Below are 27,334 nucleotides of genomic sequence, written 5' to 3'. Positions count from 1 at the left end.
TATCGGTAACGTAAAGGTTTTCAAATATTGACATACCGAATTTTCGGTATACCGCATCATACCGCAATTTGAGGTACGGTATGCGATATGACATTTTCGGTGCGGTATACCGTACCGTGCTACCCCTAAATTAGAACACATCTGCCAAGGAAAAATTTGAGCTTTTAGCGAAGAACAGCAACATTTATTCGATTTTTAGAAACAGAGTCAATCGATTGCTTCATTTCTATCCGATTATGAATTTTCAGTTAGTATGCAACAAGAGACACATCAAATTTGATCCGACTTCATTACTGTATTGCTGGTTGGTGTTGGTTTCTTTATCCGCTGATTATTTGCATGCGAATTAATGCTAAGTCTTTCCGAATTCCGATTTTATGCTTCTGAAGAAATTTATCTTCATTGTATTTGTTGAATTGTTGTGGTTCGCTGCGTTGCAGGCCAAGTATTCTTGTATAGTTCTTTGTGTTGTGTATTGATGCCAAATACTAGTATAAATTTACAATCTAAAATTAGCCGTGGAACTGAGCTTCAGCTTGAATAACATCTTTTACTGCAAGCTCGAGCTTGAACTAGACAAATAATTGTCGAATTGAACTCGAGCTTAATATCCAACTGCCTAGTGTGCTTGACCTTGATTTAAAGCTTGACTTTGAGCTCAATCCCACTATAAATGTCTTGAACCGAGCTCAAGCCTGCTTGTATTCAGCTCAGTTCGTGTAGAGCCCTAACTACGCATGATTTGTGATTGATTCCATTTCTGAATTTTTGAAAGTGTCAGTTTTCTGATATGTATGCTGCAAATTTTGGTAATAATTGTGCAACACAATCTAGTGTCAAGTTGACTAAACAGAAAATTACTACTATATGGTTTGTTCAGCTTATGTTGCCATTGCTCAACGTATTTGCAGTCTTTTCAGGAAGCTCAGAGAGTGTTCAGTCTCAAGTTTTGAGATTGTTTATACGTATGTTGCGAAATTGAAAATTCAATATGGCTATATGCGTGGGTGAATATAGGATGTTTGCTTTGCTTATCATAAAGTTTTAGTACTTTATTACTCCATATTATATGGAAAGAACTAGACAAATGACAATGTGACGGTTCCAATACCTTGATATTTTGCTTAGGTGGGCTACTTGTGTTTTGGAGATTGGAGACTCAATCAAGCAATAGGTTACTGCTATCAGCTTAGTAGGTCCTGGTCCAGTTCTGCATATTGGTTAGGTTAATATGCTTTGAGGTAAAACCTCAAAGGTTAGTAGGAAAGCTAAGTATAAAACTTTCCAATTAAGTATAGATTTTCTTGCAAAATGAGTTCGGTGGTGAGGTCTGAGGCAGGGATGTCTTTTTGGTTTTGGGTTGTCAATTCGGAAAACCATTCTGTTTCCCTTGTGATTCATGGGAGCTCTTGTGGGACGGGTTAACACTCTCATTAGTTGGGAACTCAATGCTTTGGCCTAGCTTTTTGTGTTGATTTGTTCTAATTTTTTAATGAATTCGATGCATGAATTTCCTCATACAACTCCTAAGGATTCAATTAAGTCCATATCTTGTGTTAAGCTAGCTTTCTTAAGTCGTATATTACCAATTTCTTCGATTAATTTTTTCTCCAAGGAAAGCTTGAAAAGAAATTACCATCCTTGTGTAAGGATTATTCATCGAGATGGACAAACCAGCTAAACCTAGCTCAAGCCCGAGCAGGAACAAACTATTTTCGCAACCTCCAGAACTGCAATGACAAACAGCTCGGAGAATGCTCCTCTGTCTACTTAGCTCTACAGGTGTGTGCATTGTTTGTGAACTGGTGGCTTAAGAAATAGTATGAACATCCTTATAGTGGTCAGAGTTTGATTTTGAAGGAGTGTCTTCTCAGTTCCTGTTAATGTTGTCAAAAAGGTATGATTATGTTGTCATATTATTTTTTGTTATTTTTGCATCAAAATTGTTGCATATTTCTGTTTTAGATAAATCAAAACTCTGATTAAGTGTTTCTCTGGGTATACTTAGCTATTGTTTTATTCTTTTTCCTGTGCAGAAGTTCAACTCATGAAAGCATGCAATAGTGGAGAAATAACTGTGCAGAGTAGAAAATGAGTTTATTTGTTCGATTTTGAGGTAGAAGCATGTATTGATTCATTTCTCACTTGTGTTTATAGTGATATGATATCAGCACCAATTCTGCAAAGAAATACAGTCAGTTTGTTGTTTAAGAGATACTACTCCGTATTAGAAAATGATCTATAAAAACTCTTCACCAATTTCTGCTTTTCTTTTAAGAAAGCACTCAATAATCAAGCAACTTATTCTTAAAACTCACTCTAGCAAAGTTAACCAACATGATAACATCCATCACCAATTCACAACTAAACATTAAGAAAATCAACTCTCCACACCATCAAGCAACACACTATGGAGCTTCGGCCGCCACAAACTTGATCGAGACGCTGTTAACACAGTGCCTCTCGTCCGTCGGCACCTTCTGCCCCTCCCACTTGAACACATGCCCCAAGTGTCCGCCACACGCAGTGCAAGTGATCTCCGTCCTTCGGCCATCAGGGTCGGGCTGAAACACACAACACACGTAACATGAGACACGGATGTGAGACATTGTTATTACAGTGACACGGGATACCAACCGAACGTGTGATGGCCCCCGGAAACCCCTCAAAGAAGGCGGGCCAACCGCAACCAGAGTCGAACTTGGTGGTTGATTTGTAGAGGGGTGTTCCGCAGCCAGCACAGTTGTATATTCCACTCTCGTAAAACTTGTCGTAGTGCCCCGTCCCTTTCGGCCTATCCGAATCAAAACATTCACGATAAGGGTGAGCATTTGGCTTTCGGTTCGATAATAGTAGAAAACAGTTTCTAGTTGCATAGCTTCGTAATAATTGGTGAAAACACAAAACAAGATAAATAATTAGAAAGAAGGAAGATTACTCGGTTCCCTTTTGGCGGAGGATATGAAACTGCTCAGGAGTGAGAATGGCTTGCCATTCCTCCTCTGATCTCTGCAATTCTCCCATTGATTTGATAATTGATATGATGCGTTGAGTGTTGTGAGCACCAGCAATGATTTGTGGGATGCCTTTTATAGTGAGAAGTTTTTCGTTTTCAATTGGGGGAAGCGCAATTTGATGAGTGAGAAAATGAATGTGGACGGCTTCATGATTCATATGCTAATTTCATAATTATAGATAATTCTCTCTTCTTTTTTGTCGTTATTTTCTTATAATATGCTTTTATTTTCGGAATATGAGATAGTGAGAATGAAAATGGAAAGTTTTTAAAGTAATTTTTGTAGTTAATTGACTTTGATTGTTTTCTAACTCCTATTTATCAATTAAAAATTTCTCCTAATAGAATAATAAATACAGTAGATAATTGTTGACCAATACTAGTACTCTAGTATTTACTAGTATTAACACCCGAGCTATGCACGGGACATAAGAGTTTCAAATAATGAATATAAAATATAATAAATATATAGAAAATAAGAATTGAAAGAAATATGGAGATTTAAAAAAACAGAAATGTACTTATCTTGTCTCACTCAAAATGAAGAATTTACTACTCCCCAGTGAATGAAACATTTATGCAATTTTAATTTATAATCTAAGTGAAGCAAAAACAATAAAATTAATGACAAAAAATAAGATGTGTGACTAATAATCAAAGAGTATGAATTAATTAGAATAAGATATACAAATAAAGAAAATATGTGTGAGTAAAGATGTTTATTGAAAGTGCTATGCAAGTCATTAATCCAAATAAAAGGTAAATTAATATATAAATTTAATAGCTTAATTTATAAAAAATTAATTTGAAAAATATATGGAATATTAAACATATCCACATTAAATATATGAATAATTTAAATCATATAAATTTAAAACTTCTTTGAGAAGTCAAGTTATAAAATTTGTATTATCCAATAATCACATTTTAGTTGACTGTTTAGTTCTTTCTTTTAATTTCAGACCATAGCATAACTTGATATACATTTCAAAAGACTAAATGATTTTTTTATATTGGAAAGAATAAATTTCTTACTTCCCGCCACATATACGTATAAAAAGTAAATTACTACTATCACTTAAAATAACGATAATATTTTATGCATCTTGTTTGTTTTGAATAATGTGAGAATTTACACTACTCTTTATATTAAAAAGTATTGCAATAAATGATTAAATCTCTATTTTAACCTAAATAAATGGAAGGCAAACTAAATCTCTTGCACAATTCCAATTTAACTCAAATATAAGGCTAATTAATATATAAATTTAATAACTTAATTATAAAAAAATTTAATGGCAGTGCACTGTTTAAATGTGTTTTAAAACTTTTTCAAGAAGTTAGCATTTTATTAGACTATTATTTGTCCAATTGTTTTTGCCTTAAAAAATTATTTTTGAATAGAAGACACCTTATCTTTCCATTTTCCCTCCAAAAAGGGTATTAAAGACTTTTTATCAAAGTTGCACTTTAGATTAGTATAGATGATCTTTGATATGCTTCTTTGTCAGATTTATTTTCTATCCGCTCAGCACATTAAAATAACACAATACTAGAAATTTTCGTGTTATAGAAAGAACATGATTATTATCATTTTTGTGGAAAGGAGGGAATAGTATCTAACTTGTTTTGATTGTGTACAAGAAAAGGGTAAGATGCATATCACATCAAAAAAGATGCTGGTCATAATTATGATAATTTTCTCTACTTGAATATGGTAAATTTTCAATCAAGATGGGCTCTTGCCCTATTTCTTGGTTTTAAGTAGAAATTAATGAAGATTTCTTGGTTTTAAGTAAAGTGACGTTTGAGATTCCAAATATATAAAAATAGAGATAATAGAATCTCCATTTATCCCATAAGAATATACATTTTTCATTCATAGTCTATTTAATAAGAATATGTACTTTCTACTTCTAGAAATTCTTTTATCTCTAACGATTATATTATCTACTAAAAATATTTTTTAATTACTTTTTTTACTCTATCTCTTTTCTACTTTATCAATTTTATATTAAATTTCGTGTCAAACTCAAAATCCATATTTTTTTAGGGACGGAGGAAGTACTAGTACTACATTCTTCTAATGGTTTCTAACAATTCAAACACGTCTTTAATATTTTTAAACCACTAAATTTTTGTAATAAAATGTAGTAGTACTAAGTGGCATCGTCTAATTCATTATTTATGTCACCATTTAATTTTAACAAAAAATTTTCAGATACAGTATATTTCTACAATTTGCCATAGAAAAATTAATTGCTACCTAATTGAGATCGTTGAAGGAGAGATCAATACGACGTCGTACTGTCCGGCAATCTGCATCGTCATAATCATCATCTTCTGAAGCTCGAGGACGCTTTCCCCAATTTAAAACCCTAACAATTTCAAAAACTCCTTAGCGGACCTGAAGAGGATACTCCTTACATATATGTGTTGCTGCTTGCTGGATTTTAAGACGCACACTGTTGCACATCTGTTGAATCACAAGATTTGAGAGTTAAGAAGAACTATGGCATTCAGCGGATTCGGGAAGAATTCAGGTCCAAGTGCAGGGTCGCAAACCCCCTTCGGAAATTTTCCTCGGCATCCGCCCCCCTCTTCGCCATTTCCAGTTTCGCCCAGGTAATTCGAAATTGTGTGTGCGTGTTTTTCTTTTTTCATTCTTCTGCCATTCGGAATCTAAGTTGGATTTATGAATATCATTAGTTTATAGGGACTGAGATTCAGTCAAGCACGCAACTGAAATTTTGTATATTGAAATAAGGTTTCCCACTGCGGAGCTGCAGAAAGTAGCGCTGGTGCAAGTCTTGTTTCCATCCTATTTTTTTCATAGTCTTAATAAAAAATAAACATGGGGCAGTGTGAGTATTCGATGCTTTTGATACTGTGCTCACATTTCCCTGCTTATTGTATGTCAAAATTGGTAATGGATCGTTGGTGTCATTCACTTTCGCTTCGTAGTGCCAAGTTGGTCTACAAAATTACTAACCGATAAAGACTTGATTTTGCCTCTTTTGATTGTTTTGTGTTATGCTTGAGCTTCAAATTTGTGAGATTAGGAATTTTGAATCCAGTGACCAAAGGTAAAGATGATGCATTTGTTCGTTCTGGTTTTGGACTTGTCAATGGAATGTATTTTCCTGGTTGTAATGAGCTACGAGTGAAAGAACAAAATGCACCATGAATTGGATAATTTTAAGTTTTGGCTTGGATTTAGTTAATGGTAAGTTGGTCTAAATTTCTGTATCATGTGGTGCATAAGGATCATGGAACATTGTCACACAGAGCTACAAATTGCTTGAAGTAGGTTTGGGACATTATTTAAACATATGAGAAATGGCAAACAATTTTAAGTATTAAGATCTGTATGCTGCTGCACAAAATCTGACAACAGTGTCATGTATTGGAAAATTTCAGCATTTAGAAAGCTAATACATAGCTGACTTTTCTTGATATGTTCCCTGGCCTGGTTGCGTTCTTTGGTCAGGTCCTCAATTGACTATAGGGATATTTGTGCATCGGAGGGCATATCTATGCTACCATTTATTTCCACTCATTCTCTTTTGGTCATACAAAAGTAATATTACCGTCATTTTAAACTCTGTTGTTTTTACTTACTTCATTGGCTTTATCTTCAAGTGCTGTATGCTGTTTTTTTTATTCTGTTATATTTCCTAGGGTTTTAGAAATTGATAGCGATACCAGGAACATGGAGATGACTTTTTTCTGAAAAGGGTACAAAGACCATTCACATGTGGATGCCTTATTGTGTTTATTAGTAGAGTAGTAATATAGTGTACAGTGTACTTATACAGCCTAAATTTCTCTCCAGAAGCAATGAGCCTCCTTTGAGATGGGGTGATGCGAAGGCATCTTCATTGAAAAATCCTGCTTCCCTATATCGAAGACCTCCTGCTGATCTTCAGCAGGATCCATCAAGACATTTAAGACCCAGTGGCCCTATAAAGACTGCAGATGCCCAATCTATTAGAAGAACTAGTTCACCTTTTATTCAGTCACCACATGACATTGCAAATACATCCAGGATTCCCCTGAGTAGGTAAGTTGCATTGTCTTTCAGGAATTTTTTCCCTGGGGTTCCAGTCTTCCAGTTGAGTATTCATAATTTGAAGAGTATGAAATCTTACATATTGGCTGCACTTTTGAAACCTTTTCCATATCTCTTCACTAAAGCAAGTTGTAAAATGTGTGTGCTTATGGTGGTAATTGTTATGTTTAAATATGGAACTCTTTCTTCTTGGTAACAAATTTATCTCACTGTAGCTTTGTATCTTTGCATTTTTTTGCAAGTGGTTTTTTCAACAAGAGACCTTGTGACTTTTGAATTATGCATCATGTTCTCTTTCTAACAATTGCTTTCATTTGTCCTTTCCTTCTAGTGACCAGAGTTACTTGGATCCTTATGGAGCGCAATTGTCTCGTCCAGTTTCTCATAACAATGTATATGCTGGTGGCCAGCGTCCTCATATTCAAGACATTCAGCAGTAAGTTAGCAATCAAGAAGGATTTACATTTTGGTGTCAGGTTTCCGACATGAATCAGTTAATGTCTACTGAGATTTATGCAAATGAAATGAGCTTTTAGCCTGTCTTGGAGCTGTTTGCCTCAAAGTTCTTGAAGAAGTTCTTGTTATCACTTGCTAACTAGTTGTGTAAAAATTGTCTGTTACTCTATACTATATATTTATGTCCACTATCTTGGGTTTGTTATGTAGGCACTATGTCTCTTCCATTTGGGTTAACAACTCAAATTTATCAAGCCGTAATGTCAGTCCACCAGCACCACAAAGACTTTCCCCAGTATTTCCTACAGGAGGTACTCATCAACCCGGACCAATGTTTAAGACCAAGCACACAGATGGTCCAGATCAAAAGCGGACACGGTCCCCAACATTTACTACTGCCACAGTGTTTTCCTCTGAAGATGCTCGTGCTGATGGTCAGAAAAGGTTAGCTGAAAAATTGACTTTTACATAGGTACAAATGACTGTAAAAATGGAACCATGTTAATGAATGTTTATTTATAATATGTAGTACAATCAGCTATGGATTTGTTATTTTACATGTTATTGAAATGAATTTATTGAAAGGTAGAATGATGCATTCATCTCTATCTTTCAGCAAACTCTAGAGTACAATCAACAAACCCCCACCAATTTACATCGCCTTTGAATTTTAATGCTTTTTGGTATGCCCTCTCAGGAATATTGTGATGTGCTCCAGTGAGTACTCTAGACAGCACTTGGAATAGTTTTAAAAACTTGACCAGCTTGTGTTCTTAAAGATTAAAAAATTTGTCTGAATTGGCAGCTCATATACTTGGTGTTGAAGGGCTGTACAAGCAATATCTTTTTGGTTTTGAAAATTAACTTTTGCAAGTATATTCTGTACATATTTTAGCTTGAAGTGCATGAGGCGATGAGACAGAAAAAGAATAAGCCATAAATATGTGGTGAAAATTCAAGTATTTGTTTAACCTTGGTCCTTTATGTCATCACATAGAAATTATCTATATTGCTTCCCGGAGTATATTGTAAGTTTTTCTACTAGTTTTAGAAAATAAGGATATTATGCCATTATGAATAAATATGATGGTGGAGCTTTGTTGTAACCGTTTTAAAAATTTTTCTGGGTTGTCATGCACATTTCTAGCGAGTCTGGTTTTGGAAATATTGAAATGTAGAACATAGACAGCTTTCTTATTGATATATATTATGACGGCAACATACTTGTGATATAATAATACATTTTGCAAATCAATTCAAGTACTGTGTTTAATATTTTGCATTTCTTCTAGATCTTTAGTTGACTATAGAGACCTTGATGCTCCCGAGGCTATTTCTTTACTGCCATTGGATTTTGAGAGCAACACCCCCAGAAGGGAATCTTCTCGGCCCTTTGGAAGAAATCAGAAGTAATTATCTGTCAAAGCTCATTTCATCTTTTGGCAAACTTTCTGTATTTGTCAGTATTGATTCACAATTGATGTGCATGCGTCACCTAGAACTGGATTTAAGCTTCAGAATAGGCAAATTTCAAACAGAGTACTTAAGTGAACTTATTGAAATAGCATGGGCTTATAATATAGTCTGCAAAAGGGGAACTAGGACTGGAAATTGGGGATCGATGATATGGGGTGAAATGAAGTCAAAGGGCAGAGCTCTTGAGTTGGGGTTGAAGTAGGAATGATCAGACGTCTAGCTATAGCTCATCTCACCAAGAGATCATCTTATTATATTTAGCATTTTGCAATTGTTTTGTTATTCAGTATTCCACTTATTAGGATTTTAATTGGAATCTCTTATATGAGCCGTGGGGACCCATTTACAGTTTAGGGCTGTTTGAAACAATTGCAGAGGTAACCGAAAACATTTCTGGTCTCTCTCTCTCTCTCACACACACACACACATTTTTTTATCTCTCTTCTCAAAAGACCTTCCGTTTCTTGTAAAGCAATTCTTACAGCTAACACTCAAAACAGAAAATAATTTTCTAAAACATGGGCTGGGGGTGTTAACAACTTAACATTTAACACAACACAAGTTCTGTTAGGATACTGTTCGTAGTTAATAATGCTTAGAATTGATTGATTTTGTATTCTCCCAACAAACACCTTCAGGTGAGCAACTTAACATCAAGATTGGGGTCTCAAGATTTTTTGAAGTACTGATTTTTTTTATCATCCCAAATCTTTATGCTTTTGATTTGTTAAACAGGCCATTTCCCTCTCCCTTTATGTCTGCTGATCAATCAAAAAATCCCATGAACACTACCACTCCACTGGTTCGGGAAGATGTACCTGGAGTCTTGGCATCAAAGGGCTCGTATCAACCTGGAAGAAAGCTTCAGCCTGATCATAGAGATGTTCAACTTCCAAAAAGAACAAGGTCTCCAACAATTCCATCACCCAATGGAAATTTTGCACAGAATCCTTCCAGTAGTTTTGACATTCACAAAAGGTATGCGAGAAATTTGAACATACAGCATCTTTTAGTTCATCAACTTTCCAATTTACTCAAATCAGAAAGTGCGGGGAATAAATTTCTGCCCCGATATCAAGTAATTGGATTCTGATTATGCAAAATATAGCATGTCCTCATGTGAGTGATGTGTATAAAAATTTCTTTGTCTTGTTGCAGAAGTATTCTTTTGGTTCATACTTACTCTTAATAACTGCTTGGCTTAGCCTAGGTCTATTGTCACATAGCTAGGTTCCATATAAGCTGATATTTTCTCAAATAAAGCAATACATCCCTACTTCACCAACTTTTTATATTGTAAATCAGTTATTGCATACCGATATTATGATGACTTCTGAGCTTTCTTTATCATGGAGACTTTGTGCTTATATTCTTGGACCAAACATTTATTTGATACCACTTGGATGTGAGAATTATAGTTTGTTTCATAATCTTGTGTTGTGCCATCCTTCATTTTCCTTAAAGGCCAAGGCAGGTTGCCTTTGACTCATGCACATTGAGAAGGGGTTGCATTCCTCAAAATATCTGTATGTATTTTTTCTTGGATAGATATATCTCTGTGATTTCATTTTCATCATATGACATAATATGTATTGGTGCTAAACCTAGTGCATTTTTTCTTAATTCAATACCTTATTTCTCCACATTTACTGAAAGAATTTCCATTCAGAGGCCCTGGTTTCCAAAGAAGTCCTTCTCCGACATCTATACAACCCATGAATGCTGAACATGATGTAAACACGCCAATGGAGGTTCCATCTGTTAAAAGAACCAAGATACCCCGTCAAACTTCACCTGGTCTAGTGTCTCAGGGGAACTTGGATCCTGAAGAGGAGATTGAGCGGTAAAATATTCATCTATTGTTTTTGTACGATAATATGAGTATTTGGTTGTACTGAGCTGCATAAGTTGGCATAGAGAATTGCATGCAAAAGCAAAGCGTTTGGCTCGCTTCAAGGATGAATTAAGCCAACCAGTGCCAAGCCATCCAATTGTCAAAAGCCAAAAGGATCCAGCCAAGAGTCAGCAGTTGTCTTTACCGGATAAACAAAGTTTCTTTGGGGATCCCAAAACGGATATGATGGTGGATTCTTCCAGTGGGAATGCCTTCTTAGACCATGAAGGCACATCATCATCCACTAGTATAGTTGGATTATGTCCAGATATGTGTCCAGGTACCTATTGAAATTCATCATCATGCAAGTTCTTTTACATTATGACTGAGTTATGGTGCACAAATACTCCTTGCTTGCTATTACATCTGCATTTTATAAGTGAAAGCAACACAACTGCTGGCCCATGGAACACGCTTCATCTTAATGTCAGTAAAGCATACATGCAACCTATGGAGTGTCATTTTGTTTTCAGAATGTTCGTGAATAATATGACTCACTAACTCCAGTAATATGAAGCAAAACCCCATTTCATGCCAAATTATGTGACTGGCAGTCTCTGAAAGATCTGAGCGTGAAAGAAAAGGAGACCTTGATCAATATGAACGCGTGGATGGGGATAGGAACATTACCAGTGAATATATTGCTGTAAAAAAGGTATGTATTGTGATTTATTATTTGACTATTGCTTAATGATGGCGGGATATACATTTATTTCAACATAGAACTTGCTGGGCATCTTTTTCATTATTATTTAATAATTTAAATTGCATGAACTTGCTGACGGGCATTCTTATTGTTTCTCAGTATACTAGGACTGCAGAGAGGGAAGCAGAGCTTATTCGTCCGTTGCCAATCTTGCAAAAGACAATAGACTATCTTATGAATTTACTGGATGAACCATACGATGATAGATTTCTTGGCTTATATAATTTCTTATGGGATAGAATGCGGGCCATTCGTATGGATTTGAGGATGCAGCACATTTTCAATCTAGAGGCTATCACCATGCTTGAGCAAATGGTATTTTGCACCTCATGATTATAGATCTGAAGCCCATATTTGTAATCTATTTGACACTCTTTTGGTAACTATATTTCACTAGACTGTGCGAAGTTGCAGGAAGTGTTTGGACATATTCATGAACTAGGAATGTACAACTATTTCTTTTTCTGAAGTATTTGCACACTCTCCTGTATCTGCTTAATACTTGGTGGCGAAGAATGCGATTTTTCTGATGTTTGTAATTGTTTCACATTTTGTATAAATGTTATATTTAATATCTTTCATCACTTTTCTTGCTGTTGCTTTATCCGCCCAACGTAATCATTATTAATTGCCTTCCACTCTCCCCCTCCTATTTATGGTTTATATTCTTCTTCGTTTTCATATATTTATTGAAACTAACTCTTATCACTTATATTTTTTGTGGCAGATAAGACTTCACATAATAGTCATGCATGAGTTATGCGAACATACTAGAGGAGAGGGGTTCTCTGAGGGATTTGACGCACATCTTAATATTGAGCAGATGAACAAAACTTCTGTAGAGTTGTTTCAGTTTTACGATGATCACAGAAAAAAAGGAATAGATGTGCCATCTGAAAGAGAATTTAGAGGTTATTATGCCCTCCTAAAGCTTGACAAGCATCCTGGGTATAAAGTAAGTCATTTGAGATGGAAAATAATTTAACTGTTCCCATTTTCTTGCTGTCCATCAAATAAGAAAATCATGCCAGGTTGAACCTGCAGAGCTGTCGCTTGATCTGGCTAAGATGACCCCGGAGATGCGGCAAACTCCAGAAGTGTTATTTGCTCGTGATGTGGCCAGGTTTCCTTCTCAAAATATTGTTTAAGCTGCCTCTTTGTCATAACCTTGTGTAGTTAGTATTGTTCTCTATCAATAACATTGTTTTGTTTTTTTGTTACAGAGCCTGCAGAACAGGAAATTTTATTGCCTTCTTTAGGCTTGCCCGCAAAGCTAGTTATCTGCAAGCTTGCTTAATGCATGCACATTTTTCAAAGGTATGAACTAAGCTAACATAATTATGGTTTGCTAATGTACTGACTAATTTAAGCTTAGTTATAGGCACTTGCATCAATTGCTTTTCTTCAGCATTATATTTAGCTTCTCTAAAATGTTTGAAACAAGGGCTCGGGGAGTTAGTTTACAATACATGCCTGATCAAATGGTTTGCAAATGCTGTGTACTTGATTTTCTGTTATTAATGTTTATTACATCTGACCTTGTTTAAGTCTCGGGAAAATCTTATGTTGCAGTTGATAACATTTTCTTGCAGTTGTGTTAAGGAATTTATAGTAATTTATTTATTTATTTTCTACTTTGGCCAGTTACGAACCCAGGCTCTTGCTTCTTTGCACTGTGGTCTGCAAATGAACCAGGGAATTCCCGTTTCTCATGTTGCAAAATGGCTTTGGATGGAGGTAATGTGTGTTCGTGTCTGTGTATGTATTCAAATTTTTTGGCTACTGTTAAGATGTTGGAAATTACACATCTCGTTAATATTCTTTGTTAAATTAGGAAGAGGATGTGGGAGACCTTCTGGAGTACCATGGCTTTTCAATGAGGGATTTTGAAGAACCGTACATGGTAAAGGAAAATGCATTTTTCAATGTCGAGAGTGACTTTCCTGTCAAGCGATCTAAGCTTGTGGAGAGAAAGAGGTCAAGGATGATTGTCACTGATGTCATGTTTCCTCCACAAACTGAATCAGCCGAAGTAATAAAATTCAAGCTTAAGAAGGATCCTCACCCAAGGCCAGCTTTACCTACTGTAGCTGTCAGCACTCCTCAGCTCCATGATGGGGAAATGCACGACATAGTTACCAGTTTATCTCCAAAAATTAATATGCAAAAGCAAACGCATAAAGCTTCTAGTTCCCCATTTACACCAGATAAAAGAACCACTCCACATGAGGTTCAGGAGGCTTCAGCTGGTCTATTGGTAGTATCAGATTTCTCCAAAAGTTCCCCTAAACCTCATGCCAGTGCTGTTGAATCTGAAAACAAATTCAAGTATGAACCTGCTTTTAGGATATCATTTGGTAGATCAATGAAACCTGACTTGGAAGCAACACCAGCAGTCACCCTGCAGACTGCAATCACTGAAGTGACTGCTGAGGTAGACACAGGTCCTGTTGCATCTCATGGTTCTGTTGTTTCTACTCCAACAGAAGAGCCTGTGTTCTCTGAAGACATAGAAGATGAAGAACTAACAGAAGTTGTGGACGAAGATACAACTGATGAAGCAACGACTAGTAATTATGATTTAGAAGTCCTGGAAGCCAGACTTAGGTTGATGTTGAGGTTGTAGTTTGTCTCTCTGCTGGATGCTTCATAATGTCTTTTTATTTGGATTTTTTCCTTACCCATTCGTTTTTCAGGATATGGAAGCGTCATACCACAAATAGAAGGAAATTGCGCGAGCACAAGAAGTTTACAGCAAATGCTGCAAGGGATTTGCTTTCGTTGGGCCCACCTATTTGCCAGCTTGAAATTGTGAGTGTTTTGTGAGCTTGTCTTGAATAGTTAAATACAGTATAAAAATGCATTAGGTGTCTTTGTCAACATTTTTATAGCTGTTTAGATTTTGTTTTTTTAATCATTTTAGGTCTATACTGTAAGTTTGGACGTTTTGGGTAGTGATTAAAAACTGCGGTTGTAAACTAAATTCTTGAACATTATAGCTTGGTTCTTCTCCAGGAAAATCAGAATAACATCTATGAAGGATACTGTTCACAGGTTACTACACTAATTTTAAGTTCTCTCTGTCTGCGGCTATATTAACTGAAAATATTTGCATATGATCTGGGCTTTTATTCAATTTTTTGGTTTATAAAAAATAATTTACTATGTTGTGTGACTTTAATCCGCATTTGATTTCAATGAGAGCATGGGTTTAGTTTACAAGAGGAATCAACATAACTCTCTCAATTTACACCTACAATATTTGTCTCCAATAATAACTAATGTCTTTTTCTTACTGCTCCTTTCTCTAAAGCAACCAGGCATCTCTGGGACGTTCAACATTGATCATGTCATGCGTGAGAGACGTGAAACTCAACAAAGGTCGTGGTCGGTGCTGAATCCTTTAGATGTTGTTGCTTCTAAACTTTTTGAAAAAAATCCAGATGCCAAATGCATCTGCTGGAAGTTGGTTCTATGTTCACAGGAAGAGACTCTGCATCAAGGAAACCCTAGGCTTCCCAATGACCTCTCAACTGCTGGTTCATGGTTGCTTTCCAAGCTCATGCCTGCCAACAGTGATTGTTCGGATGATCTGCTTTTGTCATCTCCTGACCTTGCGATTTGGAGAAGTTGGATCCCTAGCGAATCTGATGATGACCCGACCTGCTGTTTATCAGTTATCAAGAGCACGAACTCTGATGATATAAGTAAGTCGATAACAGGAGCAAGTGCGATTCTCTTCCTTTTATCTGAAGGGATTCCTCTAGAACTCCAGAAGAAGCAGCTTCATGACATTGTTGCTCTCTTACCTTCTGGTTCTTGCGTGCCCCTTATTATACTCGGTGGCTCTGACAATGATGAATCTGACATCTCTAACATAGCTAAAGTATTGGGACTCCACGACATTGACAAGTCAAGGGTGATTATTTCTTGCTTTGCTTCTCTTAAAGATGTCAAAATGCAAGGGTGGGGTGGTTTTTTCAGTGACAAATGTCTAAGAGAAGGACTAGAATGGCTGGCTTGTGAATCTCCACCACAGATCAGTGTTAGCAGAGTAAAAACACGTGAATGGGTTCTCTCCCACTTGAACACTACCCTTAAAGTTCTTGATGGTATGGACATCTACAGAGTAGGTCCTAATGACTGCATTTCGATCTTCAATGAGGCTTTGGATCAAACCTTGAATGAAGTTTCTGCGGCAGCCCGAGCAAATCCCACTGGCTGGCCATGTCCTGAAATCGACCTGCTTGATGAGTTCAGTGATGAGTTCATGGCTGCAAAACTGTACTTACCAAGCGTAGGATGGAGCTCAGCTTCAAGAACTGAAACGCTGATGTCTGCATTGAATGACTGCAAGCTCCCTCCGTTGGAGGATGACCTGTCATGGTTATCTGAAGGTCTTGGTATCGGAGGTGATATGGAAAACCATAAATTGCTGTTAGAAAATTGTTTGGTCAACTATTTAACAGAGGCTAGTAAGATGATGGGAGGAGCCATGGCCCTAAACGAGGCATCTATGTTGCTTCAAAGTTGCACCTCACTTGAGCTTCACAATACTACCTATTACATCATTCCAAGGTGGCTTTCAATTTTTCGAAGGATATTCAACTGGCGGCTGATGAAACTAAATAGCGAAGAACTGTCTTCAACGTATCTCCTGCTACTGCCCAGCTCGTCTCCTCCAAGTTCAGAAGTCCTCTACAGCTTGAAATCAGAAGATACTACTCTACCTCCTTACTTTCCCCAGCCATCTCTTGATGAACTGGTTGAAGTTGGCTGTTGCCCTACAGGACTTGAGTCAAATCAGATGGATTTCGAGAGCTTTCAGCCATTGTCAACAATGGCTTCTGATTCTGCTGATATTCCATCTTCAAGTGACCAGGTAACATTAATTGCAGAAGAGAAGAGCCCACAGAATGACATGTTTACTGGTGATTTCTCAGCAGTCGAGCAAAACAACGATGATAGATCACTGCTGACCGCCTCTTCTAAAGTTCCTAAAGATGCTGATAAACTTAGTGAATTATTGGATAAGTGTAATATTATCCAAAACATGATTGACAAGAAGTTGGCTGTCTATTTTTGATTGTATCTTGCCCCCTTTTTGTGCCAATACATAAACAATTTGTACCAGAAATAGCTTGTATATCTCTAGACAGCAACAACTTTGATATCTGATCCTTGTCACCAGAGTTTGTTTGCCTATTTTACATCTATTTCATTATATTTCATACATGACCAGCTTTATTATCCTTCTCTCTGTCTCTCTCATCACATAATGAAATTACTTTCTACACAGAAATATAATAAGGAAAATGAACTAACACATAAAAATCAAGAAGAGTTAGAACGGATATAGAAATAGGTGACAGCAGTTTGCTATTTGGACATTCATTTTCAGAATATACCAACACTTGGTTAGTAGCACCAATGCCCATATAAGGCTCAGATAAGAATCATTTACATTTCTCCCACATAGTCACCCAAAATATTTCCCCAACTAACCAAAGTAAATTTGGTATTAAGAATTGAGAAGCCCCATGATCCCACTAGAAGTACACCCCATGGTTTACACAGTATTTATAAATCAGTATTCAAGTCTTTAATGTGTACAATGATCATCGTAATATCATCTGTCCGACTTTCATTCTCTAACCACAACTTGTATGATTCACCGGCAATGGCAGAGCAAGCTTCTCTGGGATCCACATATTTGTTAACCTGCACAGTTGGGATAGACAGACGACGTCACATAAAAGAAGGACATTCTGTAGTCAGCTGTGTACGGATCTAACTACAGTAGCAACCATCGTGATGCTCTATAAATGATGTAATCTTATTTGTGGGAACATAACTAACATTATAAGTTCAAGTGCATTATAGAAATGTAAACAAGATACATATGATATGAATCCTTTATTCCACAAGCCATAGCAATTAAATGTTCCCACCTGTTAAGATAGAGATCGGTAACTATATGATACACAATGTAGTTGCTATCTATGCAGCATGCCGAGAATGAGTTCTATGAAGGCATGAGTTCCCGAGATTGCTGCTAAACCATGACTTGAATAACAAATAGATGGGTGAGTGAAAATTACTACTAGATGCAAAGCTTGCATATTGTTGGAAAAAGCAAAGCAAGGCATATTTCTTTTGACAAAAAATCGAAACCTTAACTGCAAGCACACATATAATATTAATTGTTCGTGTCATGATATGATGCAATGCAATGCAAAATAATATTACACAGAGTGTCTCTAGGCATAGCTAAAAAGAAGTGTTTATGTAAAGATTTATCAAGCAGAGCCTAGTGTCTATCACTTGAGTTTAGCATATATAACTGTGAATGAACTCTAAATTTGCAAACTGAAATGAGGAATAAGTGGCAAATCTATATAGTACAAAGCAGCATACCATGTCAACAACCGTCTGGCTGGATAGGAATTCAAAAACTCCATCACTTGCAACGACGAAGAAAGGATGGTTTGACGAAGTAAGCTGTATTGTAGCAACCTCTGGATCAGCAATGACACCTATCTTCTCTGCCATGTTATCACCAACACTCCGTGTGAACGCAGTCCCAGGATACATGCCATTCTGTACCCACAACCTCGGAGGATCACTGCCATCGGTCTCCTCATCCCCCCATGACTGAATACTAGGATCCTTAAGCCCTTCCACCTGATCAACACTCAAAACCCTAGCCCCACAGAGCTTCACCCTCTCACATTCATCCTTCCTAAACGGAGTCTGGTCATACGACAAATCCTGGGAAACAACCTGATCCCCTTCCCTGACAGCCAAAACAGCCCTCGAGTCCCCCACATTCGCCACATACAGCTTATCCCCAACCACTAGAGCAGTAATGGCCGTAGTGCCACTCATGGAATCATCAAACTCACTATGGTGAAGCTCCTCATTCGTTGCTATAAACGCTTTGCTATAAGCCCTAACCGGATCATCTAACAATGCAGCATCATTCGACAAGATCTCAATGAGCCTATCCCTAACGAAATTCGAGCACTGCGTGCCACACAAACCATGGCCATCAAACACACCGAAGAAGTGCACATTGGGGTTACCCTGAATATTATTTTTCACACAATAGCTATCTTGGTTTTCCTTATCAGGGGTTTCAGGGTAATAACCGCGCTGGCTAATCACAGAGTAAGATAACCTCAGATTATGAGAAGGAACATCAACAACACTAAGAAAAGGATTTGCAATAACATGAGGATTATGATCGGGATAAACGCCGGTTTCCTCCTTCTTATCTCCATCAGACGAAACCGCGTATCTCCGGCAGCATTTCATCTGAATACAACCCATTTTCCACCGGAATTTCAAGAACCCAGGAGTGCACTTACTGCACCAATTGATGGGCGAAAGCCCTGAGAAAAACTTAGGGATGAAGAAAGCAACTAAACCCACAGAAATAAACAATCTTGCTGCAAAATGCCTCCTTCAAATCCAACATCATCACGGCTCTTGACAGAAATTCAAAAGGGCTTCCAGCATAGAGAGAGAAATAAAACCCCAACCGGCAGTTTCTTGAAATTGAAAAGCTAACGGAAAAGAAGGGCCTCAGACCAATATAGAAGTAGTTATATTTTTTTTGAGGAAATCTCGCAATCAATCTTGTAATAACCCAATCAACAAGAAATGATCAGAGAGAGACAAAGAAATCTTTTGAGTTGACATGGAGAAGACTCATGCTTGCAGAAAAAGGGGCAATAATGAATCCCAAGAATCAACCCTAATTTACAAGCAAAGGCACCTCTTTTATTTGCTTTTTCCCCCTTATCTAAACAAACGTAAATTGCTGAGTTCTGTGTGAAATTGAAATTGAAGGAGGAGGAGGTGGGGTAGGGTTTGTGGGTTCCGCCGAAGGAGAAATGCACTTTATTGCTTTGCCTGAGAAATCAAAATCAATGGAATCTACAAATGCGGAGTATTTATTTCAAGATCTTTATGTTTTCAGCACAAAAATGAACCAGCTTCTTTTTGAGAAATTTTTCTATCAAAATCATGATAAATGAAGTCAATAAAAGTCTTACTCATTTCTTTATTTTATCAAACGAGTCCATTGGTTGATTCATGTAAAAACATTTAAATTTATTTAGAGAATACGTGTGTTGAATATTACTCCATTAGTCTTATCATAATCTTTTAAGATTTTAAGAAATCAAAGAGTTTTTTATCATATTAGTATTGTTATTTTTTTAACTCAGTATTCCTTAAATCATTAAACTATCCTTAAATATTAAAGGGGTATTTGTCAGTAAGATTTTAAACTTTCGCCAATATCTAATTTCGCATGCTAGCTTCAAAATCCGATCATGAATTACCAAAATATTGTGAGTTGTACCGACTTTGTAACTAATCAAGATTTTGATTCTTATAGAGCTTAAATATAAGTCTTAATTCAGCAAATGAAATTGTTTAATTTAATATAATATGATGACCTTTTATTTTCTAAAAAATGACGTCGTTTTGATTGATGTCCGATAGTGCAACATAAATAAGTCATCAAGTAATGATGACGCTGAAATCTTGATTGATCGCAAAACTAGAACAAATCAATATTTTAATGCAAAATTATAACCATCGGTACTTCGCTAGAAAAGATATATTCACATCATATTCTATTGTTGCTATTAATTAAAGCATATGTAGATATAATAGTGATACAATAGAATAGACGAATCATATTTGGCAAACCAAGCTATTTTATAGTAATAGTTACTATTGATTGTTCAAACTCAATAAAAAAGCTCAAAATGGAGCACAAAAAAGGTATGACCAAAAAAGACGATAAATGAACATACAAGCTAGCTAGGGAAATAAGACAATGTCTTCATTTAAATCAACATTGAGTTTCTTAGACATTGAATCTTGACCAATATATGGATTGATACTAGATGTAAATAACTAAATATATTGTTGAGTGAACTATTAAATGAAAGTTTCCAAAAGCATCTTTGTATGTTTAGGGTTCGATTGGTTGCCTTCAAGCTATAGGTTAGTGGAATGTTTTCCTGCATTTTCCTCTGTTTGGTTCACTTTTGGGAAAAGGTTGTTGACCCGGAAAATTATCCTGATCCGTCTCACTTTTTGGGATAGTTAACCAATTTTTTGAGCTATCTCTACCTTCCCTCCACCCCTGCGATTAGTTGTATCTATGGTTGCACCCTCAGATCGGTGTTAGGAAGATGTTGATGCATTATATTCTCAATCCGAGTAAGATAACCAGCCTTGAAACCGTTATCCGATTTCCATCCAGTAGCCACGAGATCCTTAATCGCCATAATAAGTGTGGCCTCCTTATATGTCCAACCTCTTCTTGACCTATCACTTATAGTCGAATTGCTTCGATCAAATCCACACATTCCTGTTGAATATGAACAAGACATGATCAATAATAATTTGAATGTCCACACAATGACATGGGTCGAGTTGTTTATGGAGAACTAACCCTCTGTCTCATGGCTTGACGCAACAGAGCTTGCACGTCTATGGAAGTTGGCCATTTGGGAAAAATGAATCTGCTTGTACGACAATATGAACACATTGAACAATACAAGATGTTAAATTATGCTTTATGCTTGTGTTCTAAAATACTATATAGCAACATAGAGGTGTTTATAATACCCAATTAAATATCCATTGAACATAATCCAAACAATTTTAGAACAAAAGGCACCAAGCAATTTCTAATTCAACAAATACAGAGCAAACTTAAAAAATATAAACACAATCCACACATTAGCATAAGGTTAGGTCAGATTTAGAGCAAATAATTCGGTCTGAAACACACAAATTAAACCATGAAACCCAAAATACTCCCTATTCGAATAAATAATTTCAACGAAGAATTGGGGTAATTGCGAATATATACTTATGGGATCAATCACAGCATAAACCACTAACCAGTTCACCATAGCAGTACAAAATTTAAATCGACTCTCACCGGTAATTGGATGGACCCAAGTATGTGCTTCGTCCTTAGAGCTCGAACCCACGCGCAGAGATTGGTAGGAGGCTTTCCAATAGTTCTACGCTGTCAATGAAAATGGGAGGGGAGGCTGAAATTTAATATTTGTAGAATGGGAGAAAAGTTGGGTGGTGGGATTCTGAAATTTTCGCCCTTCTTTGACGGCTAAATTAGGATTCTAAAATTTTTTCACCTATTTTTACCGCTAAATTAGAGTTCAAGGGTAACATGGGGTTTACAAAATAATTCAAGGGATATAGTAGTCTTTTTGGTTGCATATTCTATTATTTTGTTATTTAAATAAAATCTACAAAAATGTGGAGAAAGAATTCCTAACCTGCAACCAAACAATGAAAAGGGCTACCTATCTCTATCATGAAAAGTTGTGAAGTATTGGAGTATAAACTAGTGATAGTATTTGTTTTCTACATTTTCCAACATAGGCAACCAATCGAACCCTTAGATTTATGTTGTCATGTAGTGTTCCACATGTTTTTGCATACCTTTGTCTTCTTGTTCTAAACAACTTTCCTTCTTGTGAGAATCTCTCCTTCAAAGGTGGCTTTTGGCATGCTCATGTCTATGGCTTACACTTGTTTTGGTTGTAGTATGGAAAGAAGATAGACTCTTTCTATACCTCTTATGTTAATTTGTTTGTTGTTACTAAGACATCTTACTCAAGAGTAGGGCTGCCTAGTTTAAACTAGACCACTTGTTAAAATTGGATTCAGACCAATAGTTTCGTTTTTTTAAACAAAAATTGTCATGCACAGACTGAATTCGATTTGGCTTATCGGCTCTGTTCGTTCGATTCCAAGTCCAAACCATTGGAATCATAACATGCGGTTTACCGATGATTTTCAACAAACATTGGTAAACTCGGCAAAAATTGCCCATAAATTAACAATTTTGAATCAAACCCAAAGTTTCCATTTACTTTCTCGGGTTGGTTATGGTTACAATTTTTTCAAATTTGATGGTGTTCTTGAACCAAAAAATCCCTAGTCAAAACGAGACATATTCAATAATGTTTAGTTTTGCAACTCTTACTTTGGTTCATTTGCGAAGAATATTTTGGAATTTGATATAAAATATGTTAGAATGTACTCATTACTTGTTATTTTTATGGAAATATTCAAATATGTGTTTATGGAAATATTCAAATATGACAATAGGACATGAAATGAAATTAATCATTATCTACAGATTACTTATGAGCCTTTTTAGGAATATGACTCAAATTTTTGGTACTTACTTAGGGAATATACTTAACATGGTGACTGAATGTCTTATATGTATGATGAAATTGAAATAGTGATACTCGATTTTCATAGTATCGTTCTTTTCTTAATATGAATGCTATGTTGTAAAGAAAAAAAATTCTCTAGTGCAATAATATCATCTTTGAAACTATATGTATTTAATCGAAATTCCTTTTGTCCGAAAATGCGAAAATCAGCTATATGTTACTAGTATTATTAAATTTAGTTGGTGGTCTGATGTCCACTTTCTACTTGGGCTATTTGAAGGAATTATAATGGGCTTGGGCTTCTTCTGAAAGCCTACCTAACAACCGGGCCATATATAGGCTCAATTTTGGAATCAGACAAAAATCAATTTACAGTCAACATATATTATTCAATTATTAGTTAGAGAGAATTTCTAGTAAGATGCCATTTACATAATTTTATGCGCATGCCTTCGATTATTACTATTTAAAGTGGGCATGAAATGCAAGCTGTTTTTTTTATTATTTAATTGTGTTTTGTTCTACTACACACTGTATGACCTTTGGATTAAAGTATTAGTATTGTGTTTCATCTTAAGGAGTAACAAAGAAATAATTTGTACAATATAGTCGATTTTTATATACTCAAGCGTCAAACTTTCATGATCTCTTGTCAAACCAATGTTACGCAAGATTAGTCTTAACGCATGAGTATTGTCCTTCCTATTTGACAAACTTAATCTCAGATAATCTCGAATTGACATATGAATCTTGTCTTCTACCCCTTTGACGAATTGACAAAATTAAGCCAATCTCCGATCCCAACAAATAGAAAATTTAAACAATTTAATTTTGAAGAACCGAACATGATAAAACATTAGATAAATATAAATCTAACTCTTTTTCATTAATTGATTTCACACGGACAATTATACTACTATTCAAGAGAACAAATATATACTCAATTCATCCGTCATCATTTCTCACTAGTTTTCTTTTCTGTTCGTCCGCCAATACTTATCACACTTACTTTTTACTATTTTTGGCAATTGTTTTCGTGAATTTATTCACTCTAAGAGCATCCACAATGGGGCGCCCCATAGCCCGCCCTATACTTCACCACATCAGCATTTTATCCTCCGCCCCATCAATCTGCAGTGGGCGCCCTATAGCCCGCCATATAATTTTAACTACTATTTTGTATTACTTTTTTTATTTTTATGTTTGCAAATATGTCAATTATTAGCAAAATAAATATAAAAACACCACAAATTAAAGGAAAACCCTACATTGACTTAATTAAAAAAAAGTTACAACTATAGGAAGATAGGAAGAGTGGAAATTGAGATAAGGAAGAGAGTGGAGTGAAAGGTGTAAAATGAAGTAAAAATGTGGTTATATAAATAGAAGAAATTTAAAAAAATGAAAATGTGTGCATCGTCCGGACCTATCGTCCTTATCCCCCGCAATGGGGCGGAGGATAGGCCGGAGGATGCAAAAAATTGGTCATCATCCGCGGAGGATGGGGGGAGCATCGTCCGCCCACCTGCAGTGGCGGAGATAGGACGGAGGATGCATCGGGCGCGTTATCCTCCGCCCCACCGTGGATGCTCTAACAAGTAGACGTATCCCAATTCCCTGCTTGCAATCATAATGCGGAACATAAACACTAATTAAATACATGTCACCCAATAATTTACATGCATACCTACAGTAGAATGCATATACATATAATTACTAAAAATAATAATAATAATTTGCATTCATATACCTACATTAGAAGACCTAATATATTCGACTGGCATGAACATGATTTTAAGTTCATTATTACATTTTCTTGGAGACATTGACATTACATTTTTATAATTACATGTTTCAGCACACTTGGTCCTCCAAAGCATGCATGCATGCAAACTGATTTTTTTTTCAAAACACAAAACATATAGGGTTGAAGGTTAATTAAACAAGTGGCATGGGGAGCCCATTTACATCAATATTTTATTTTTCAAACTGACATACTAAAGATTTTGATTTACTGTTTAGAGCATGCTCGCTGACCATTTGTAGTTAGTTAGGATTCCATTTATTAAAAAATAATCCAAACTGTTTCCATCAAAGTTTTTATATGAGAATTTTGCACTCTCCACCTCATCTCTTACGTAAATATGCATATATTGGTTATAGGTTTGATTTTGTGAAAATAGTCATTTAAAATCATCATAAAATTAATTGATCATATTCTGACCAGTACAACTAAGCTTGAAAATGGAATATCCGATGTTCTTTTGGGGATGATCATAACGATGTGCATCACCAAAGACATTGTTGTGCACACAGATAAAACAATTGAGAAAAAAAATTGAATTTCATGAAACTGACCAAAATTTAACTAAATTTTATGATTGAAATTACGTACAATCACTTCTTTAATTTTTTGGACTTGGATTACAGTTTAATTTAATGTCTCTACTCAATAATATAAAATACACCTAATCAGAATAGGTCCCAGAACTCGATAAATTAACATAATCATATCTTATGTATTTTAGTCTGACCCAGATGTGAAACTTTCATACTAGTAGTACTAATTATCAACGACGAGTAAATAAAATAGGCTTTTCAAAAAGAAAATTTGATATTTTAGGATATCATGTACAGTACTTGTTATGTAAGGAATCTTAAGGAGGTTTTTCTATTTTATTGCACTATATAATGTACATTATTCTTATTATAGGAATCTTGATTCTTGGGTAATACTTACTAGTATGATTTATCATCTTGATTCTTGGGATGTAATTGTAGCAATCTAAAGTTAATTTGTAATATACTCCATTTAGAAGAAAATGACAAAATGGAATTGGGAAGAAGAGAAACTTGAATAACATTTGAGAGTTGAGAAAGAGATGGTAGAAAGTTCATATAAACATGGAAAAAATTACATATATTTGGAGCACTTTTGATAGATCCCCCAACCCCACTAACTATTATAAATATGAGTACTTCATATCTCAAAAATTGTTCTAGGCGTGCCATATTCAAGTGGGGTGCAATATTATGATGAACCCAATACCATCTACAACCACATTCCCACATCATCCTTCATTATATCACTATTTCTCTTTTTTGCAACATTTCTCTTCTAGACAAAGTCAACCCCACATTTGAGATCTCATCATCCATGCAATGACATCAATTAGCATGCATGATCAAAAAGAAAAAAGAATTCCACCTAAGCCCACTAATCTGCCCATGCCACGTGGACAACCCGGCCCTACTTCCGACGAGCCGCGAACGTCTGGAACACGATGGTCCCAGCGTCCGGGAACTCGTCGGCCGCGCGGCTCCTGACCCTCAGCCCCAGCGGCTCGAGGGCCTTTGCCACCCCTCGCCACACCTCCCACCCGGCCGCGCACGTGGTCGACACGGACAGCGCGGCCGGGCGGAAGACCTTGACCACCTTCTGCAGCGCCTCGATGAACTCCTCCCGGTCCACGTAGACCGACTCGAAGCTGGCGTAGCTGAACCCGTCCTCGGGCGTCACGTGGACCGTGGAGTAGCGGGCCCCGTCGACCCCGTTCATCGAGTAGCCGCATGGGTCGAAGGCGTAGTCGCAGACGAGCGCGTGCCGGTTCACGCTCCTTAACCCGGTCACATCCGTCATCTCCGAACCGGCCGAGTCGCCGGTTTTTCCATCCTTGAACCGGCGGAAGAAGTTCCTGGCCAGAGCCCGGTCCAGCTCGGTCATGCAAATCTCGACCGTGAATAAACCGGAGTCGTAATCCGCAGCGTCGTCGCACGCGGTGAACACGTGCCATTTGTGGGAGGATTTGGATTTGAGGACGGCCGCCTTTTTGATGGAGAGATTGTTGGGGAGATTCTGTTCGAGGTAGAGAATCTCGTCGTTGAAGGAGGTGTGGGGGTGAGGCTGCGCGAGGGGGAAAATGAAGCTGCCGCGGGTGTACCTGCACCCGCACAAGGTGAGGCCCACCGTTGCGGCGTGGTCCGCCAACGGACGGATGGATTTGAGGAGCTGGGTGGTCCCACATGTCTTGATGATGATCTTCGTGGGGTACACGAACAGGCTCGACTCCGACAACACGTACGCGTCGAAGCGCGTGTTTCCCACCGCCGACACCACGGTGCACTGCACCGCATGCAATACTTTCTCTATTTTGGAGAAGTCGATCAGCCGGAGGCCTTTTTCTCCGGCGGTTGGATCATCGCCGGAGAATCGGAGCTCGACTCTCTTCTCGAACCCTTCGAACCCGGAGACTGCCATTGGATCGAATTGTCTTTTTCTTCGATGATCAAGAATTAGGGTGTTTTGAACTTTGAAGAAGAATTGTGTGAAATTGAGGTGTGATGGATTTGTACAGGAGAGTGAGTATATATACACAAATATATTTATAGTAAGGGGGTTGGGGAGTAGAGAGAGATGGGGGATCATGCGGATGAGGTAAACAAAAAAGAATGACTGTGAGGCAAAATG

The 27,334-nt window shown here is 36.8% G+C and overlaps 4 protein-coding genes across 6 annotated transcripts; 1 reads left to right on the top strand and 3 right to left on the bottom strand.

Moving 5' to 3' along the window:
- Window positions 1-2,227: 2,227 nt before the first annotated feature.
- Window positions 2,228-3,174, bottom strand: LOC121793144 (peptide methionine sulfoxide reductase B5-like). Its single transcript, XM_042191328.1, has 3 exons — window positions 2,939-3,174; window positions 2,638-2,794; window positions 2,228-2,564 (listed from the first exon to the last, which is right to left on the bottom strand). The coding sequence occupies exons 1-3, from the start codon at window positions 3,172-3,174 to the stop codon at window positions 2,409-2,411; spliced, it is 549 nt and encodes a 182-aa protein (XP_042047262.1). The 3' UTR covers window positions 2,228-2,408.
- A 2,107-nt stretch (window positions 3,175-5,281) lies between these two features.
- On the top strand, window positions 5,282-16,872 carry LOC121783345 (SAC3 family protein B-like). 3 transcript variants are annotated; one of them, XM_042181401.1, is made up of 17 exons: window positions 5,282-5,641; window positions 6,855-7,079; window positions 7,420-7,524; window positions 7,755-7,988; window positions 8,837-8,953; window positions 9,756-9,998; window positions 10,690-10,863; window positions 10,938-11,194; window positions 11,469-11,569; window positions 11,720-11,935; window positions 12,348-12,575; window positions 12,652-12,743; window positions 12,844-12,937; window positions 13,265-13,357; window positions 13,455-14,239; window positions 14,317-14,431; window positions 14,934-16,872. In XM_042181401.1, the coding sequence occupies exons 1-17, from the start codon at window positions 5,529-5,531 to the stop codon at window positions 16,704-16,706; spliced, it is 4,965 nt and encodes a 1,654-aa protein (XP_042037335.1). In that variant the 5' UTR covers window positions 5,282-5,528; the 3' UTR covers window positions 16,707-16,872. The 3 variants fall into 3 exon arrangements, with proteins under 3 accessions (XP_042037335.1, XP_042037329.1, XP_042037342.1); XM_042181395.1 differs by having other exon boundaries at window positions 6,852-7,079; XM_042181408.1 differs by lacking the exon at window positions 5,282-5,641 and having other exon boundaries at window positions 6,945-7,079; window positions 7,427-7,524.
- A 104-nt stretch (window positions 16,873-16,976) lies between these two features.
- On the bottom strand, window positions 16,977-19,659 carry LOC121759394 (probable protein phosphatase 2C 35). Its single transcript, XM_042154960.1, has 2 exons — window positions 18,038-19,659; window positions 16,977-17,341 (listed from the first exon to the last, which is right to left on the bottom strand). The coding sequence occupies exons 1-2, from the start codon at window positions 18,950-18,952 to the stop codon at window positions 17,201-17,203; spliced, it is 1,056 nt and encodes a 351-aa protein (XP_042010894.1). The 5' UTR covers window positions 18,953-19,659; the 3' UTR covers window positions 16,977-17,200.
- Window positions 19,660-25,737: 6,078 nt separating this feature from the next.
- LOC121769949 (S-adenosylmethionine decarboxylase proenzyme 4-like) lies at window positions 25,738-27,334 on the bottom strand. Its single transcript, XM_042166732.1, has one exon. The coding sequence runs from the start codon at window positions 27,290-27,292 to the stop codon at window positions 26,117-26,119; it is 1,176 nt and encodes a 391-aa protein (XP_042022666.1). The 5' UTR covers window positions 27,293-27,334; the 3' UTR covers window positions 25,738-26,116.

The sequence above is a fragment of the Salvia splendens genome, chromosome 2 (genome assembly GCF_004379255.2).
Source record: "Salvia splendens isolate huo1 chromosome 2, SspV2, whole genome shotgun sequence".
Lineage (NCBI taxonomy): Eukaryota > Viridiplantae > Streptophyta > Magnoliopsida > Lamiales > Lamiaceae > Salvia > Salvia splendens.
This window is presented reverse-complemented; position numbering and strand designations above follow the sequence as displayed.